At 37.1% G+C, this 16968-nt stretch overlaps 1 protein-coding gene across 1 annotated transcript in view; it reads left to right on the forward strand.

The window, feature by feature from the left end:
- ATP8B4 (ATPase phospholipid transporting 8B4 (putative)) overlaps positions 1 to 16968 on the forward strand; it is a 347934-nt gene that overhangs the window by 226597 nt on the left and 104369 nt on the right. Inside the window, exons 13-15 of the mRNA XM_007935307.1 lie at positions 7893 to 8101; positions 12211 to 12254; positions 15788 to 15953. Coding sequence (XP_007933498.1) covers positions 7893 to 8101; positions 12211 to 12254; positions 15788 to 15953 — 419 coding nt within the window. The remainder of the gene's footprint in view (positions 1 to 7892; positions 8102 to 12210; positions 12255 to 15787; positions 15954 to 16968) is intronic.

Below are 16968 nucleotides of genomic sequence, written 5' to 3' on the forward strand. Positions count from 1 at the left end.
GCTACTCGCCAAAGTAGGAGGCAGAACAATGTTTACTTTTCTCATTTTTAAAGTGGAGGTAATAGTAGTTCTACCTTAGAGAACTGTATGAAAACTAAATAAAATCTTGGGAAACTCTTAGAAGAATGCCTGGTACATTGTAACAGCTTAACGAATATTAGTTTTTTCTATTATTGTTGTTATCTATGAGTGCCCAGAGGAGATGAAACATAGTGGGTGATTTTGTCCATTGTTAAATAAGTAGAAGTGTGACTTTTAACTCCTACTCTACAAATTGGTCTGCCATTTCTAGATTTGGTTCAATGAACTAGAGCTAAAATTATCTCTCTTTCTCTGTGTTATGCTTATGTGTGTTTGATAAGACTTAGAAGCTGACCCTACAGTCCATACCTAAGACAGTCTTGTTGACTGCTAACCAGAAGTTTCACAGTTCAAACCCCTCAGCCACTCTGCAGAAGGAAGACTGGGCAATCTACTTCCATAAGGAATTACTGCCTCAGAAACCCTAAGGAGGTCTCTATGAGTCAGAATTAACTTGATGGCAGTGAGTTTGGTTTTGTTTTTTGGAATCCCAGCAAGACTGAGCCAGACAGTCCCAAAAGACACTGGAGCCAAGATGAAACTTGGTTGTTTGACACTCCTCCTCATCAGTATTTTAACAATACACAAAATTACCAGCTCTAAATCTCTACTAATTTTTATGAGGTTCTTTTCCCTCTTCAAAATCCTGCCTATGATGAAGCAAGGCAAGTTTAATGCATAACATCTAGCCTTGTTTTGGATAGTGGTCAGGAAACTGAAATGTCAAGTTGTGGGAAATTGACTTGAAGTGGTGGCATGCGGCCACAACACCACAAATTGCTTTGGGCCTTCTGGAGCTGTGGTCAGAGCAGGCTCTATTTAAACTGTATCCTCCTGGCTCATCTTTGATTCTGAAGACCTCTCATGCTTGTAGCCAATTATAAAGTTGGTGGTAAATCCTGATCTTTGCCAGAAGAGCTTTGGTCAGCTTTTAAAGCTTTCCTTAGATGAATAATGAATGCACATACTAGCTTACCATCTGCACTTGTGCAATTTCATATGTCCTCCTGGAAGGAGTATGTTCTATATGCATTCTTTCTTTTTTAAATTTTTTTTTATTGTGATTTGGGTGAAAGTTTACAAAGCAAATTGGTTTTCCATTCAATGATGCATACACATTTTGTTTTGTGACATTGATTGCAATCCCAAAACTGTAACAGCACTCTTCCCACTTCCTCCCTCTGTTTACAGTTTCTATTCATCCTTCTTTCCTATTCCATCCTGTCTTCTGAGCTTTATCCTTGGGCAAATGCTACCTTTTTGATCTCAAAGGATTGGTTGTTCTAGGGAGTGCACACCTACTTAATGTTACTGTTTACCTTATAGGCTTGGCTATTGTTTGGCTGAAAGTTGAGCCTCATGGGAGTGAGTTCAGGCTTGAAGGGTGTCTAAGGGCCATAGTAGCGAGGGTTCTACCAGAGTCTGTCAGACCAGTAAGCCTGGTCTTTTGTTTTGTTCTGCATTTTCCTCTCCCTGTATCCAGGAGCTCCTCTTGTGATCCCTTTCGTAGCAATCAGCAGTGATAGCTGGGCATCATCTAGTTCTTCTGGTCTCAGTGTTGTACATGGTTTCTTTGAAGTGCATTGGTGGTTTTCATTTTGTTTTGATATTTATTTTTTTTTAGAAACCAAGGTGAGATTCCCAGGTGAGCATTCCTTCTCCATTAATGTATCTCCTGGAATGGTGGAAAGAAAATTAATTAAAAATGGTCCAAATCTAGGTTCTGGTCTTGGCACTGCCATCAGTAGCTATGTGACTTTGGAGAAAGCACTTGGCTTCTCTGTACCTTAGTTTGCCTGTCAAATATGTGCTTCTCTGTAAAATCAAGGGATTAAAATAATTGATTTCGGAGTTACTTTCTGCTCTAAATAGTACCACCTTATCTTTAAATGGTGGCACAGTGGTTAAGTGCTCAGCTGCTAACAGAAAGGTTGATGGTTTGAACTCAGAAGCTACTCTGCAGGAGAAAGATGTGCCACTCTGCTCCCATAAATATCACAGCCTTGAAAACTCTATGGGGCAGTTCTTCTGTGTCCTATAGAGTCGCCATGAGTCAGAAATGACTTGATGGCAGTAGGTTTGGTTTGGGTTGTTGTTGTTATGTGCCGTCAAGTTGGACCTGACTCATAGTGATCTCTCCTTGGGTTTCCAAGGTGGTATCACTACAGAAGAAGATTGTCCAACCTTCCTTCTGAGGAGTGGCTGGTGGGTTTGAACCACCAGCCTTCTGGTTAGCAGTCAAGTGCCTACGCTACCAGAGGTCCCTTGGTTTGGGTTAGGGATCTTTAAATAAGTTCCCCTGAGTGGCTCAAGTGGTTTGAGAGTGATGGCTAATCTAACGATTGGCAGTTCCAGCCCCCCAGTGTTGCCACAGATAAAGGCCTTGCAATCTGCTTCTGCAAATATTTTAAAAAGACAAAAAAACCAAACTCATTGTTGTTAAGTCTATTCCAACTCATGGTGACTCCACTTTTACGGAGTAGAGCTGATCTCTATGGCTTTTTTGGCTATGATCTTAACAACAGGGTTTTCTTCCAAGGTACTGCTAGGTGGGTTTGAGTTGCCAACTTTTAGGTTAGCAGTCAAGAGCAAATTATTTACCAAGAAAACCCCATGAAGCAGTTCTACTCTGCAACACATGGGGTTGTTATGAGTTGGAATCAACTCCATGGTGTTGGATTTAGTTTTTGGTTTGCCTTTAGTTAGCATTTTATGCCTTATATAAAATGTTTTCATGTACTTTATCTTATTTATGTCTCCCAAACAACTTTTGTAGTAGATATTACTGAACTTATTTCACAAATGAGAAGATGATATGCTCAAGTTCATGGAGCTAGTTAGGGGCAGGATTGAGATCAAAACCCAGGCTTTCTGACAGTTGGCACAGTGTTTTACCTCTATACCTAAGCTATGTATGATTTATTACTCAGCAAAGATGTCAAGAAAAAAAAGAAAAGAGGCTGAAGTTCTTTCCTTGTTGGTAAGGCAACATACTGACGAAGATAAATGTGAGCTTTTCTCTCACCAAACAAGAACAATTTGAGGGAAAAAGCGTTCCAAGGAATATCAGGTTGCTCAGGCCTCCAGACTGAGAGAGAGAGAAAAAAACATTCCAGGTATTTCTGCTCAGTGGAATGAAGGCCTCCTACAAAAGCTTCTGTTAGGCTTTTGAATAAATTAGTGCCATATGTCATTTGAGGATAAACATCCCAAATTTACTTTGAATGGTTAATAATTGCAGGTGAGCAAAAGACATTTACTGTGAGAAAATGTTTTTATACTGTTGATTTGTTAATCTATAGTGTTAAAACAGACCCAGCTATCTTATTTATTTATTTTTTTAATACATCACCTTAAACAATGCAGCCATTGTACTCCCAAGGAATTAGCTTTTGAGTGTTTTTCTCTTTTTCTTTCCCCTAAAGCAATAGGAGTTCATTTCCTTGCTTGTTTTGTCACTAATGGGTAAATAGCAGAATCCTAAGCCTTGCTCTTGGAGTGTTCAGGTAGAAAACAAGTGGCTTGATTATGCTAATTCTGAACATATTTCTCTTTTTCCCCCCACGCTATTACAAAGCAAAAGGAGTTCTGGTGGTGTAGTGGGCAAGGCATTTGGCTGCTAATGAGAAGGTGGGTTGTTCAAACCCACCAGCTGCTCTGTGGAAGGAAGATGAGGCAGTCTATTTCTGCGAAGTTGTACAGCCTTGGAAACCCAATGGGGGTTGCTTTGAGTCAGAATCAATTTGATGGAAGTGGGTTTTAGTTTTGGTATTATAATGCAAAGGGCTGACTGTTCCTCTGTGACTTTTCTAAATCCTCTTTCCCCCCTAAAATAGAATATCCTTCCTCTCTACATACTATTTTAAGCTGAAAGAGTCTGAATAAATTTAGAATGTTTCATTGGCTAGTGCTGCAACATGAAAGAATCAAATCCTATTCTGTTCATTTTGCTTTGAGTTTTTAGGAAAGCTACAAGTACAATTATTTGCATAATGTCATTTTAAGGCCAGATCTACGCTGACTCAATTCTAGTCTTGGCTCTATGGTCAGTTAGTTGTGTGATCTTGGGTTAGTCATTTAAGCTCTCAAAGTCTAAATGTCCCTATTGGTGAAATTAGGGAAAAGAAGATTGGAATTAATTCATTCAACACGATTGCTTATAACAATCAAGGCACTGTGGTCCATTTTAAGTACTAATGATTTTTGGTAAATGGAGTAAGGAAAACAAAGGTGAATTAGACAGGAAGCAAAGAATTTACAAGGAAGTATGTGTGTGTGTGTGTGTGTGTGTGTGTGATAATACAGAAAAAGACACCAACACATGAATATATATATGTAAATATATGCAGAGTGTAACTTATTTATCTTTATACCATTTGATTGTACCTGGTCATAGTATGATTTTTAATTTGGGAGAAGAAAAGTACTATCATTCAAATAGTTAGAAAATAAACTACACTTTATTACTTTTGAGGAAAGAAATGTAGATATGTCATATACTTATATAAAACTACCCGTTGCTAGCAGGTCAATTCCAACTCACAGTGACCCTATAAGACAGAATAAAACTGCTCCATAGAGTTTCTAAGTTTCCAAGGCTGTGACCTTTATGAAAGTAGACTGCCACATCTTTGTCCCATGAAGCAACAGGTGGGAACTGTCAACATTTTGGTTATCAGCCAAGGACTTAATCAGGGCTGTGCCACCAGGACTCCTCTACTTATAAAATTAGAAGTTTAAAATTTAATACTCAAGAAAGACGTGGGTGTGATCTAGTTCCATTGTCTCAGTTTATATATGAGAAAATCGAAGCTTAATTGCTATCAAGATCAGAAATATCCTATAGTCTCTGCTGTAGGAGCTCTGGTGGTGTAGTGTCTAAGACATTTGACTGCTAACCAGAAGGTGGGTGGTTCAAAGCCACCAGCCACTCCTTGGAAGGAAGGTTGGGCAATCAACTTCCATAGTGGTATCACCTCAGAAACCCAAGAAGGGGTTATTATGAATTGGAATTGACTCAGCGGCAGTGAGTTTTGGCTTTTGGTTTACTGTCATTACTATTCTGTACTGTTCTAGCTGTTCTTGTTAATGTAAGACCTGCAATTGAAACATCAGTGAAGAAACTAAAACATGAAACTGAAACTGAAATAAAACTATTAGAAAGCAAGGAAAGTTTATTATTTATTGACAAGTGATTCTAAACCTAGAGAATCCAAAAGAATTAATACTAAGAAAACTCTTAGTATTAATAAAATAATTCAGTTAAGTGCCTGATTATGTGAGTAATATAAAAAAGTAATGAAAGCTTTCCTTTAGGCCAACAGTAATTTAAGAAACTTTCCTGTTAATAAAAAGATATGTTGTCCAGGAACAAATCTACTAATCTATAGTGTGGAAGGAGCTCTAGTGGCATCAGGCCTAAGGCATTTGACTGTTAACCAGAAGGCTGGCGGTTCAAACCCACCAGCCACTCTTCGGAAGGAAGGTTGGGCAATCTACTTCTGTAGTGAAACTGCCTTGGAAACCCAAGGAGAAGTCACTATGAGTCTGATCCAACTCGACGGCATTGAGTTTTATTTTTTATTTATTTATTTATTTTTTACTAGTGTGGATATATGTGGAAAACAAAATAAAACTAAAGTTTTACTGACAGTAGTACTTTTAAAAGTTGAATTAATGAAAAGATTTATCCTCCTTGAAGCAGCTTTAAATCTTTTCAAATTAATTAAGTTTAACATGTTGCTGTTGTTACTGGGTGCCTTTGAATGGATTCTGACTTATAGCAACACTATAGGACAGAGAACTGCCCTGGTGGGTTTGAACCACTGAGGTTTTGATCAGCAGCTGAGATTTTAACCACTGCACCATCAGGACTCCTTTAACAAAGGCCTGAGCAAAGTCCCAAATAGATTTTAAGAGAAAAGATTGATTTTAAAGTTTATTTGGAAGAATGCTCAAGTGACAACAGCTAAGAAATTTTTGAAAAAGCAGAGAATAAAGGTTCTGTTGTCTCCTCCCAGTTATTGGAGAGCTCTATAAAGCTACAATAATGAAAACAATAGCTACATTAGGTGACAAATCAGTGAACAAAACTGAAAGCCCTAAAAGAAATTCTAATGAGTAAAATAACATATGTGACTCAAGAGCAGCCCAACTCAATGAGAGAATAGATTTAAGTTCCAGTGAATGGTGATGAAAGCTTTTGGAAAGTGTTTTGGAAAAACTGAAATTCATTCCTTGTATGTACACCACACTCCAAAAAAAATTCCAATTATAATTTGTATGATTGAGTTGTACATGTGAGAAATGTTGAAAGGGCAAATATTGGGCTGTACATATTTCTATAACAATAAAAAAAGAAAAAAGAATTAAATGTAAAAAGATCAATGAAGAACTGGAAGAGAAATATAGGTGTCTGTATATATAAGTACCTGATGGATTCAAACTGCCAACCTGTCAGTTAGTAGCTGAGTGCTTAACCACTATGCCACCTGGGTTTGTTAATCTTATATACGGAGGCCTACATAAGCAAAATGCTAAAGGAAAGAAAAAAGTTAGCTTTGACTGATTGGAAAATAAAACTCTTTCATGTCAAAAGTAAGACAAATGATAAGTTGGGTAAAATGTTTGCATCATTTTTGATGAAAAGTCAACAATCTTTGTATATGTGTATATATATGTACATATATATATACATCCAAAAAAAAAAAAAAAACCAACTCGCTACCATTGAGTTGATTCCAACTCATCGCAGCCCCACTGACTTTCCAAGGCCGTAAATCTTTACATAAGAAGATTGCCTTATCTTCCTCCCTTGGAGCAGCTGGTGGGTTTGAACCACTGACTTTCTGGTTAGCAGCCAAATGCCTTACCCACTACACCACCAGAGTTCTCTCTCTCTGTCTCTCTCTCTATATTCTTACAATGAAATACGCTACAGCCCTGAAAAGGAAAAAATAAAAGCACAATTAGGTAATTCTGAGAAGAAATACAATTGGCCAACATAATAATAATAATAGTAATTAAAAGTTCAACTCAGTAATAAGAAAAGAAATGCAAACTAAAGCAATAATGAAATGCCATTTGAATTGGCATATAATAAAAGATAATTCTCACTAATCTGGTGGTAAATTGTTATAACTTTTTGGCACTCAATTTGGTATAATGTATGAAAAACACTGAAAGAATTCATACCCTTGACCACAGAAATTCTGCTTCTAGAGTTAGGAAGTCATAAATCATCACCAGAACATGAGACAATGCTTATTTCCTAGTCAAGGGACACAGTAATGTGACAGCCCACCTCTGTTTACACTCAGTCTATTATGGTTTGATTAGAGCTTCAAGGAGATACTATTTTCTACCACTTTTGGCAGAGTGAAGCTACACCAGACAATGCCCTAGACAGAAGGTCCTGAATCACACATTCGTCTAGGCCAGGCATCTGACAAACATGTTTAATAATAGTTTTCCCTAAGATATAGTAGGAGATACAAACTAATAGGCTGCACAAGAAATCACCATTGAGCTGTTTAACATAAATGGAGAACCATGGAACATTCCCTAAGGCTTTATGCTAACCTAGATTTTATGCTAACCTAATATTTTACCATGCTGCCAGGAAATGACTGAGAAAGGTTTATGAAAAGACTCTGCTGAGATGCTTCCGAAGATCGTTAGGGCCAAGGGACAGAGCATCCACTTTTTCTAAACTTTGATGACTTTGGCAGACTCCTTTGGCAAAACTTTGTGTGTTCTAAAATTGATGGAGCGTTTCTTTCTTTTTCTTTTTCCATTTTAATGGTTGACAGTGTGGAAGTAATTCGTCTGGGACACAGTTATTTTATAAACTGGGATCGACAGATGTATTACTCTGGGAAAGCAACACCTGCTGAAGCTCGGACGACGACACTCAATGAGGAACTGGGCCAGATAGAATACATTTTCTCCGATAAAACGGGCACCTTGACTCAAAACATCATGACTTTTAAAAAATGTTCCATTAATGGGAAAATCTATGGTAAGGGACGTTCCTTTTTCTTTTTTTAAAGAATTTTGTTTTCAGTTTGAAAAATACTCTTGTTTTATGGAAAGCAACTATATTTTTTAATTAAAAAAAAACAGAACCATCTCTCACTTTCTTAACGAGAGCACGCACCATCAGCATCTAACACAGTAACTGGAACAAGATAGATAGTCAATGAATTGGGTGAATGTAGAATAATTTAGATGAAACTTCTGATGTATGACAGTTGATGAGTGAAGAAGGGGTTTCATACTATGCTGTCTGAGATTCCTTTCAGTACTTCCTCTGTCTGGTTGTGCTCTGTGGTGCCCCTAGACCATATCCCAAGGAGAACAAGTTCTTCATAGTCTGACTTATCTCCATAGAAATCAGTATATTATACTTTCTTCCTATCAGCTCTTGATTTGATGTTAATGATGCATCTGTGTGCCTGTGAGAATTTACTGTTCGTTCCGAGAATTCACATTCCACAGGGCCACCCAAGTGGCTAGACAAACTCTATCATCCATACCCAGTTGCTATATGCATGCCTGTGTCAGAATGTCATTGTTGTTAGTTGCAACTGAATGGCTCTGACTCATGGCAACTCGATGTATAACAATGGAAACATTACCTGGTCCGCACCATCTCCACTGTAGTTGGTCTGTTTGAGCCCATTGTAGAAGCTATTGTGTCAGCCCATCTCAATGTGGGTTTCCCTCATTTTCTCAGACCCTCTACTTTAGTAAACATTATGTCCTTTTCTAGCGATTGGTCTTTCCTGATAATGTGTCCAAAGTAAACAATATGTTAGATATATGCTCTGTATTTGAGTATTATAGCATTATCTTTATATGAGACCCTTGTCACCACTCCTTTGCCAGTTTGCAGACAGATACTCCACAGAGGGCATGAAGGCTCTGTGGTAGCCTTCTGTTAGGTTCCTGTGGACTCTCAATCTCACTTCACCAGATCTGAGTGTCCACTTTCTTAATACTGAAATTTTAGGAAGCAAAGGAAATTCAAGAAAGAGGGAAGCCTTTCTATTGTTTCCTGATAGGAAGCCTCACATACTGGCAAATATTTTGAAGCAAGATTTGATTGTGGATAAAACTAAGAAATATGAGAAGTTGATTTTTAGGTACTCTTGCCTTTTGCCCTCCCTCTGCTGCCCCAAACCTCATAACCCACAGTCCCAGGGTTTCCTCAGTAATCCTCATCCTCAGCTTCCTCTCCCTCCATCTCTGGGTGTGTTCCAGATGGTTTTTGATCTGAGACTTCCACAAGCCCTCTGTTAAATTGTACATTTCTTTTGTCAATATCATGTTGTTGTTGTTATGTGCCGTGGAGTCGGACCCAACTCATAGTGATCATAGTAGATTGCCCCATCTTCCTTCCGAGGAGTGGCTGGTGGGTTTGAACTACCAGCCTTCTGGTTAGCAGTCAAGTGCCTTAGGCCCTATGCTACCAGAGCTCCTTTGCCAATATCATAATGATTGATAAATAATTTCTTTCAAGTAAAGACTTTCCTTTAAAAATATATTTTTGCATATTATTTTCAGAGGCTTTTAAAAACTACCACCTTAACCCAAGGAATGGCTTAAAAGGGGAAATTTCAGTCACAATATTGGAAATATTTTGAATGTTGGGGACCTTTTGGGTTCTTTTGCCATGGCACATATTGATACAATAGTATTACTTTTAGAAGTTGATCCCAAGGAAAGAGTTAGACATGTGGGCTAAAATTTATTGCTACAGATGTTTATTTTTAGAGAAGGTTATTTTTAGAGAAGACCTGGGCTATTTTTAGGAAAGACCCCTGACTTTCACAAGGTATGTAGCCCAAGATTTTTACAAATCCTGAAATTTGCAGTTAGTTTGTAACAAAAGATTAAAAAAAAGCTCCTTAGACCCTTAATTTGCTAAACATAAGGATTAAGTAATTTATAATGTCATTAAAATACATTCTTACTAAATAAAACATTATTGGAGTGTTTCAGAATCACTTTTTTTTTTTTGTCTTTTTTTGATCTAAGTTGGACTCATTTATATCATCAACCTAGGCTTCAGGAAAATTTGGCATTCTGCTCTGATTTGCCCAAATCTTCTACTTTCTGGTTCAGAACTGTTACTTTCTTAGACTTTAATTTCTCTTCACTTCCATCACCAGCACTATAAATGGGTTTTCTTGGGGATGGGGGCCATTTTACTGAAAGAAGCAGAGCTTTAAAAATTTTTTTTTTAATTATTATATTACTAGAGTCACTGCATTGGAGTAGAAAATGACCCAGTGAGTTGGAGATTTAAATTCCAGGTTCTTGACTAAGATCATAGGCTCCTCCCACACAGTCACACTTCATTCCAGATTCAAATCTGTGCCCCACAAAACAACAAATGACTATTTGTCAAGTGATTTTGTGGTCATTGCATTGTACAGTGAAGAAAGAGACTTACGTTCAAAAGCCCATTAAACCGAATTTTTGGTTTTAGCTTAATCGTGTCACTTTAAACTTTCTGTTCTTTAGTTTCCTTATTCATAAAACCAGAATGAAATTCTTCATCATCAAGTTTGCTCTAGGGATTAGTGATTGTGTAAGTTTCTGACACATGGTTAATGCATATAATTCCTCTTATTGTTACAAGAAGTATAATCATTGCAACAGTTATTACATCTTCAAATAGGAAACAAAAATTGGGGGGAAAGAACTTTAAGTGCCCCATAATAGGAGAAGGATAAAATAAATTATGCTTTATCTATAATCACGGGCTATTATACAGCTATTAAAAATGTAATTCACAATGAACTTCTAATGACAAAGGAAATTCTCACATTGTCAGTGGTTAAAAACAGCAGGAACCAGAAATTTATGAACAGTATGATGAAATATATGTGCACACACACAATCATCCCCCAAAAACCCCAAAACCTGTAAACATTGGTTTTCTCTGGATAGTGAGACTGTTAATGATTTTTTATTTTCTACCATAAGTATCCTATATTTTCCCAAATATCTACAATATGCACGTATCAGCTTTACACTAAGAATATAAGTGGCTATGTTCTCTGCTTGCAAGTAGCACTGACATTTAAAGTTTATATACTAATTTGACCTTGATATTGTGCAGCTATATATGGCCCAAACCACAGCAGGCAAGGATGTGCTCACCAGATTCTAGCGCTGACTAGAACGGGTCTGGGTAGGCTGTCATTTTTGATTCCCCAATAGTGGGAATAATGTGGAAGACACAAATTTGCCTTTCCTTTTGCAGGTATCATAGATAATGCAACAACTGAAAGAGAAAATTGACATACAAATACAATTGAGAGCGTCCATTTTTCTGTCTACTGCATTTTAGTCCTATATGAGGCAAAACTTGAATATCTGTGTTAATTTGCACATATAAGTTACAGTTTGAAAATACTTGTAAAAAGTGTACATTTGAAGTCACATTGCCATTAGCACTGGTGCTTAAATAAATAAATGTATTCCTTAAAACTAAATGTCTAAATCTAATTGTAGTTTCATTTACTTTTTATTTTGTTGTTGAAAATATACACAGCAAAAATATACCAATTCAACATTTCTACATGTACAATTCAATGGCATCGATTACATTCTTCAACAATTCTCAACATTTTGCAACAATTCTCACCCTCCTTTTCTGAGTTGTTCTTCAACCATTAACATAAACTAACTGCCTCGTATGGTTCCTATCTAATATTTCGAATTGCTGTTGCCATTTTAATCCTACATAGTCAATTTTTAAAAGGGTGTAATGCTCAAGGCAGACATTTTTCACTAGTTAAGCTAAACTATTGTTTGGTTTTGAGAAGAATTCAGGGGGATATTTCTGGTTTAAACTTAACAGATTATCTCAGAGCATTAGTTGCAGAGGTTCATCTAGCCTCCACAGCTCCAGAAAGTCTGGAACCCATGAGAATTTGAAATTTTATTATGAATTTTTCCCCTTTTGATCAAGACTCTTCTATAGACTCTTTGATCAAAATGTTCAATATTTATAGATGGGCACCATTCAGTTCTTCTGGTCTCATGGCAAAGGAGGCAGTTGTTCATGGAAGTGTCAATATCATTTACTTTTAATTCTCAAATTTTTTTTGACAGGTGAAGTACATAATGACTCAAATCAGAAGACTGAAATGACTAAGGTGTGGAGGTGATAAATTTTTATTCTTAGTTTTACTTTCAAATTTTACATGTCTTTTTAAAATTATGAGTTCCCAGAAGCCAGATTGTGCTATGACAAGATGAAGGATATCTGATGTGCAACATTAAAAAATATACTCATGTGATTGAAAATTCATTCTCATCTATGTCCCCAACCACTGATTTTCCTCTGTATTTTTAAATTATTAATTATATATATATACACATATATGCAAGTAAATATATTTCCCCCATTTTTTTCACATAAGTAGTAACATACCATACACACTGCTGTCCAACTTTCTTTTTTCTCTCAACAGTGTATTTTGAAAATAGCTCTATAGGAAAAAATGTTTCTTTACATTTTATTTTGATCACTTCTCTCATTTCCAGCCTTCTCTCCTTACTGGAGAGTGGGGGTGGGACTTAATGGGTTTTCTGTGGCTTCTTTTTCCTCTAGTGCTCTCCAATTTATCTCAATTTCTGCTTCTTTCATAAACTAATTACTTTCTTCACTCTCTATCGCCTCACTACTTCTTCCTTGAGTATTGCTTGTGCTATTGCTTCAAAGGATTGATGGTTTCATTCCATTTTCCTTTTTTAAATTAATTACAAAAGTTCTTCTGCTCCATGGAAAGTGGTAAGGATGTTTCATATTCTACTTATTCTTCCCGTACTTTCCTTATGTTTCTTATAAGAAAAATATAATTGCATAGTACCTGTAGTGACTTCTTCTTCTTCTTCTTTTAAATTATTACCCATTATTGAAGGGTCTAAGTTTTTCCACAATAGTTTCAGAAGGTTTACTTACAGGAGGAGCCTAAACATTTTTTTTTCCTTCTGATTCAGGATTTGATGTTAGAATGTGATTAGCTGTTAATTCATGCCAGACAATGGAGCTAGGTAAATTATCTTTGCTAACCCAGAGTAAGCATGCTTCCTGGAAATACTGCTTTTCTGGAATTCCAAATCAAGCTGAAGCCCTCTTCCTGACAGTGGGTCACATCTTTTACCACTGTTGGATGTGTTACAAATAGGGATGTGTTCATTGCCTGTAAGAGTTGTGCATTAGTGGACTTTTTCTGAGATAGTCAACCACTGTGAGCTCTCTCTCTACCATCTTTCTGCCTCCTCCTGTATCTCCCTCTCCTTCCTCACGGTATTATCCTTCTTACTCACAATTCTTCCTTTCTCCTCTTACTTCCGCCCCCTCCTTTGGCAGCAACCAAAAAAACAAAACAAAACAAAACAAAAAAAACCGTTGCCCAGTCATAGTGACAGCAGAACTGTCCTATGGGGTTTCCTAGGCATCAGTCTTTACAGAAGTGGATTGCCACATCTTTCTTCCATGGAGAGGCTGATGGGTTCAAACCACTGACTCTTCGGTTAACAGCTGAGCTGTCAACCACTGAGCCATCAGGGCTCCTCATTGGCAGTGAGTCCATCTAAGTGAAGGAAGTGTGGCTTTTGATTCTACTTATTGTTGTCAGGTGATGTCAAATCACTTCCAACTCAACAATACTATGTAGAGCAGAACAAAACACTGCCCGGTCCTTTGCCATTCTCACAGTCATTTCTCTGCTTGAGCCCGTTGTTGCAGCCACTGGATCAGTTCACTTTGTTGAAGGTCTTCCTTCTTTTCACTGACCCTCTACTTAATAAGCATGATGTACTTCTCCAGGGACTGGTCCTTCCTGATAACATATCCAAAATATGTGACCAGTTTCCCTGAAAACGAAGTCTGCCTTTAGTTTCTCATTCTCTCTCTGTTTTCTTTCTTTTTTTTTTTTTTTTTTTTTGAGTGTGAGTTCTAGCAAGACAAAGAGGGAATGATGACTTTAGTCTATGCTTAGGAAATCCAAAGTCCAGTTAATATTTATTGACCAATTAGTGATCTGCCTCCAAATTCTTGCTTTTGATTCTTTTAGAGTGCAGTAGGCAAGTCATCGGTAAATGGGAAAGGGAGTCTCATAAACTTCTGGAAGAGTTTGCCCTCTGGCAGACAAAGCCACTGTGGACCCAGCCACTTCCTGTTTCCAGATTCATCTCTTGCCTCATGTACCAGATGCTTCATCCATTCTTTTCTCCTCAAAGTCTTACCAAATGATCACTTACTTTCTCTCACATGTCTCTGCAAATGCTGCGACCTTAGCCTGAAACACTCTTGCCCCAGTTCTTTATCTGGCTCATCCTTCCAGCCTCAACTTAGATGCTACTTGTTCTGGGACTCTGTCCTTGGAACTCCTGCCCTCTTGTCCAGTGTGCTTGCTTCATCATAGCACTTAGCACATCCTAGTGAAACAGCCGGTTTACTTGTCTCTGTCTTAATAAGGCTGACTTTCATTAAAGGCAAAGACGGCATTTTGTTTACTGCTGTATCCCCAGAACCCAGATCACAACTTGGCACAATAGTAGGGGCATGATAAATATTTGATGAATAAATATGGAGTGCCTATTTCAAAGTACAAGGAGCTTTGGTGGTATAGTGCCTAAAGCATTTGACTGCTAACCAGAAGATTGGTGGTTCAAACCCACCAACCACTCCACGGAAGGACAACTGGACAACTGGGCAATCTAATAAATATTAGATTTACTGCCTCAGAAACTCAAAGGGGGTTGCTATTAGTTGGAATCAACTTGATGGCTATGAGTTGTTATTTTATTTTATTTTTTTTGGTTTATTTCAAAGTACTGCAATGCATTATATATTAATCAAGGAATTGTTGGTACATTTTGAAACTTTGTACATATGTGTAATCATCACTGGAGTTACAATTAAAATAATATATTTTAGTATTTTTTGTGTTCTCACAAGAATTAAAGTGGCACATATTTTGTGTTTCAAATATCTGAGGTTGCTGTTGTTGTTGTTGTAGTTATGTGACGTCGAGTCAGACCCGACTCATAGCAACCCCTCCTTGAGTTTCCGAGGCAGTATCACTACGGAAGCAGATTGCCCAACCTTCCTTCCGAGGAGTGGCTGAGGTAGTTGATAAAAAATAAACTCAGACTACAAGATGGTTTATCTACTATATATTATATACTATTGTTGAGATATCTGAGAAAGCACTCTAATTAAACACAGTAACGTTTTTGCACTGAACCATGTTAATTTACACTAAGAAGTCTAAAAAAGTCTGTAAGTAAACTTGTAAAATTCCAAATCAGGTTTTGTTGCCAAAACTGGTTCAAGTTAGGTTAGATTTTACCATCAAGTACATATTGGAAAAACAAAAAATAAAACCCAACTCAATTTTCACGTTTTGGATTTGCAATATGTATTTGAGGATCTATCCAGCAATTGAGGATTTTTCTTCCTCATATGGATTTGGAAGGTTCACTGCTTTGGTACATGGCTCTGCAATGAGAAAATTACATTCAATAGTAATAATGAAACAACCATTTTAGTGCCAGATATTTCGGGCTGAAAAATTATACAAGGACTAATAATACTTAGAGGAAGTTTTTTTTTTTTTTTGAATTTCGTAAAGATTATTATTGGAATGAAGTCTATACTTTTGTTGTTCCCCTACAGAAAAAAGGGCCTGTGGATTTCTCATTCAACCCCCAAGCAGACAAAAAATTTCAGTTCTTTGACCACAGTCTTATTGAATCCATTAAACTGGGTGATCCCAAAGTGCATGAATTTCTTAGATTACTTGCTCTTTGCCACACTGTAATGTCAGAAGAAAATAGTGCAGGTAAGTGGATAAAAAGTGTGTCTAGAGTGATGAGTCTTATTTCTGTTTTGTGAGAATTGACTTTTTTTTTTTTTAAGTAAAACATGTTGGGGGTTTGGAGGATTTTCTAAAGTAATGGTAGAAAATTGCATAAAAGGGTTAACTTGCCACTAGCTTTCCTTTGTATTTATTTATATCCTGATTGTTTTCCAAAAAAATATGGAGAGACTTAACCCACAAGAAAAAGAAAAGAAATAGGATCTATGAAAGTTGTAGCTCCAAATATACTAATCTAAGCAGATGAAATGTTTCTTGTGATTGAGTAGCACATTTGACTGTGAGCTCCCTGGTAGCCAGCACAATAAGGGAAATAAGAGTTGAGTCACATAGCTATTTTAGTGTGTACATATAATTGATGCAGGTGACCATCAGGTGTTTGCTTAGAATGACTTTGCCCAGTAATGGGGATAGATTTAGACTGATACTAATATACTCTTAGGAGGAGCTCTGGCTGTGTAGTGCCTAAGGCATTTGACTGCTTACTAGAGGCTGGCGGTTCAAACTCATCAGCCACTCCTCAGAAGGAAGACCGGGCAATCTACTTCTGTGGAGATACTGCCTTGAAAACCCAAGGAGGGGTCACTATGAGTCAGGACTGACTCGACAGCAGTGAGTTTGGTTTTTTATTTTTTGGCATACTCTTATTTAGACCCCACTGTGAACAAGTTTTCACACTTATAAGATGGTTGTTTGGAACTCAGCCTTCATAAAATAGAAGAAAACTATCTGGGCCACTTTAATATTGAAGCTGTGAGGCAGGTAGATAATGGTGTAAAGAATCCACTTCTTGCTGAGTCCAATCTGTTCCATAAGTTTTATTTTTCTGCTACCAACTTTTGAGCTAAAATTACTACCCAAGTAATTTCAACTGCAAAATGAAATATATTACATATAGACTATATTTACATGTATAGGTATACCAATTTGTGTAAGTATATATGTATACATATATGCATATATGTGTGTGTGTGTGTGT

Source organism: Orycteropus afer, unplaced genomic scaffold (genome assembly GCF_000298275.1).
Source record: "Orycteropus afer afer isolate SDZICR_OR568_19922 unplaced genomic scaffold, OryAfe1.0 scaffold00026, whole genome shotgun sequence".
Lineage (NCBI taxonomy): Eukaryota > Metazoa > Chordata > Mammalia > Tubulidentata > Orycteropodidae > Orycteropus > Orycteropus afer.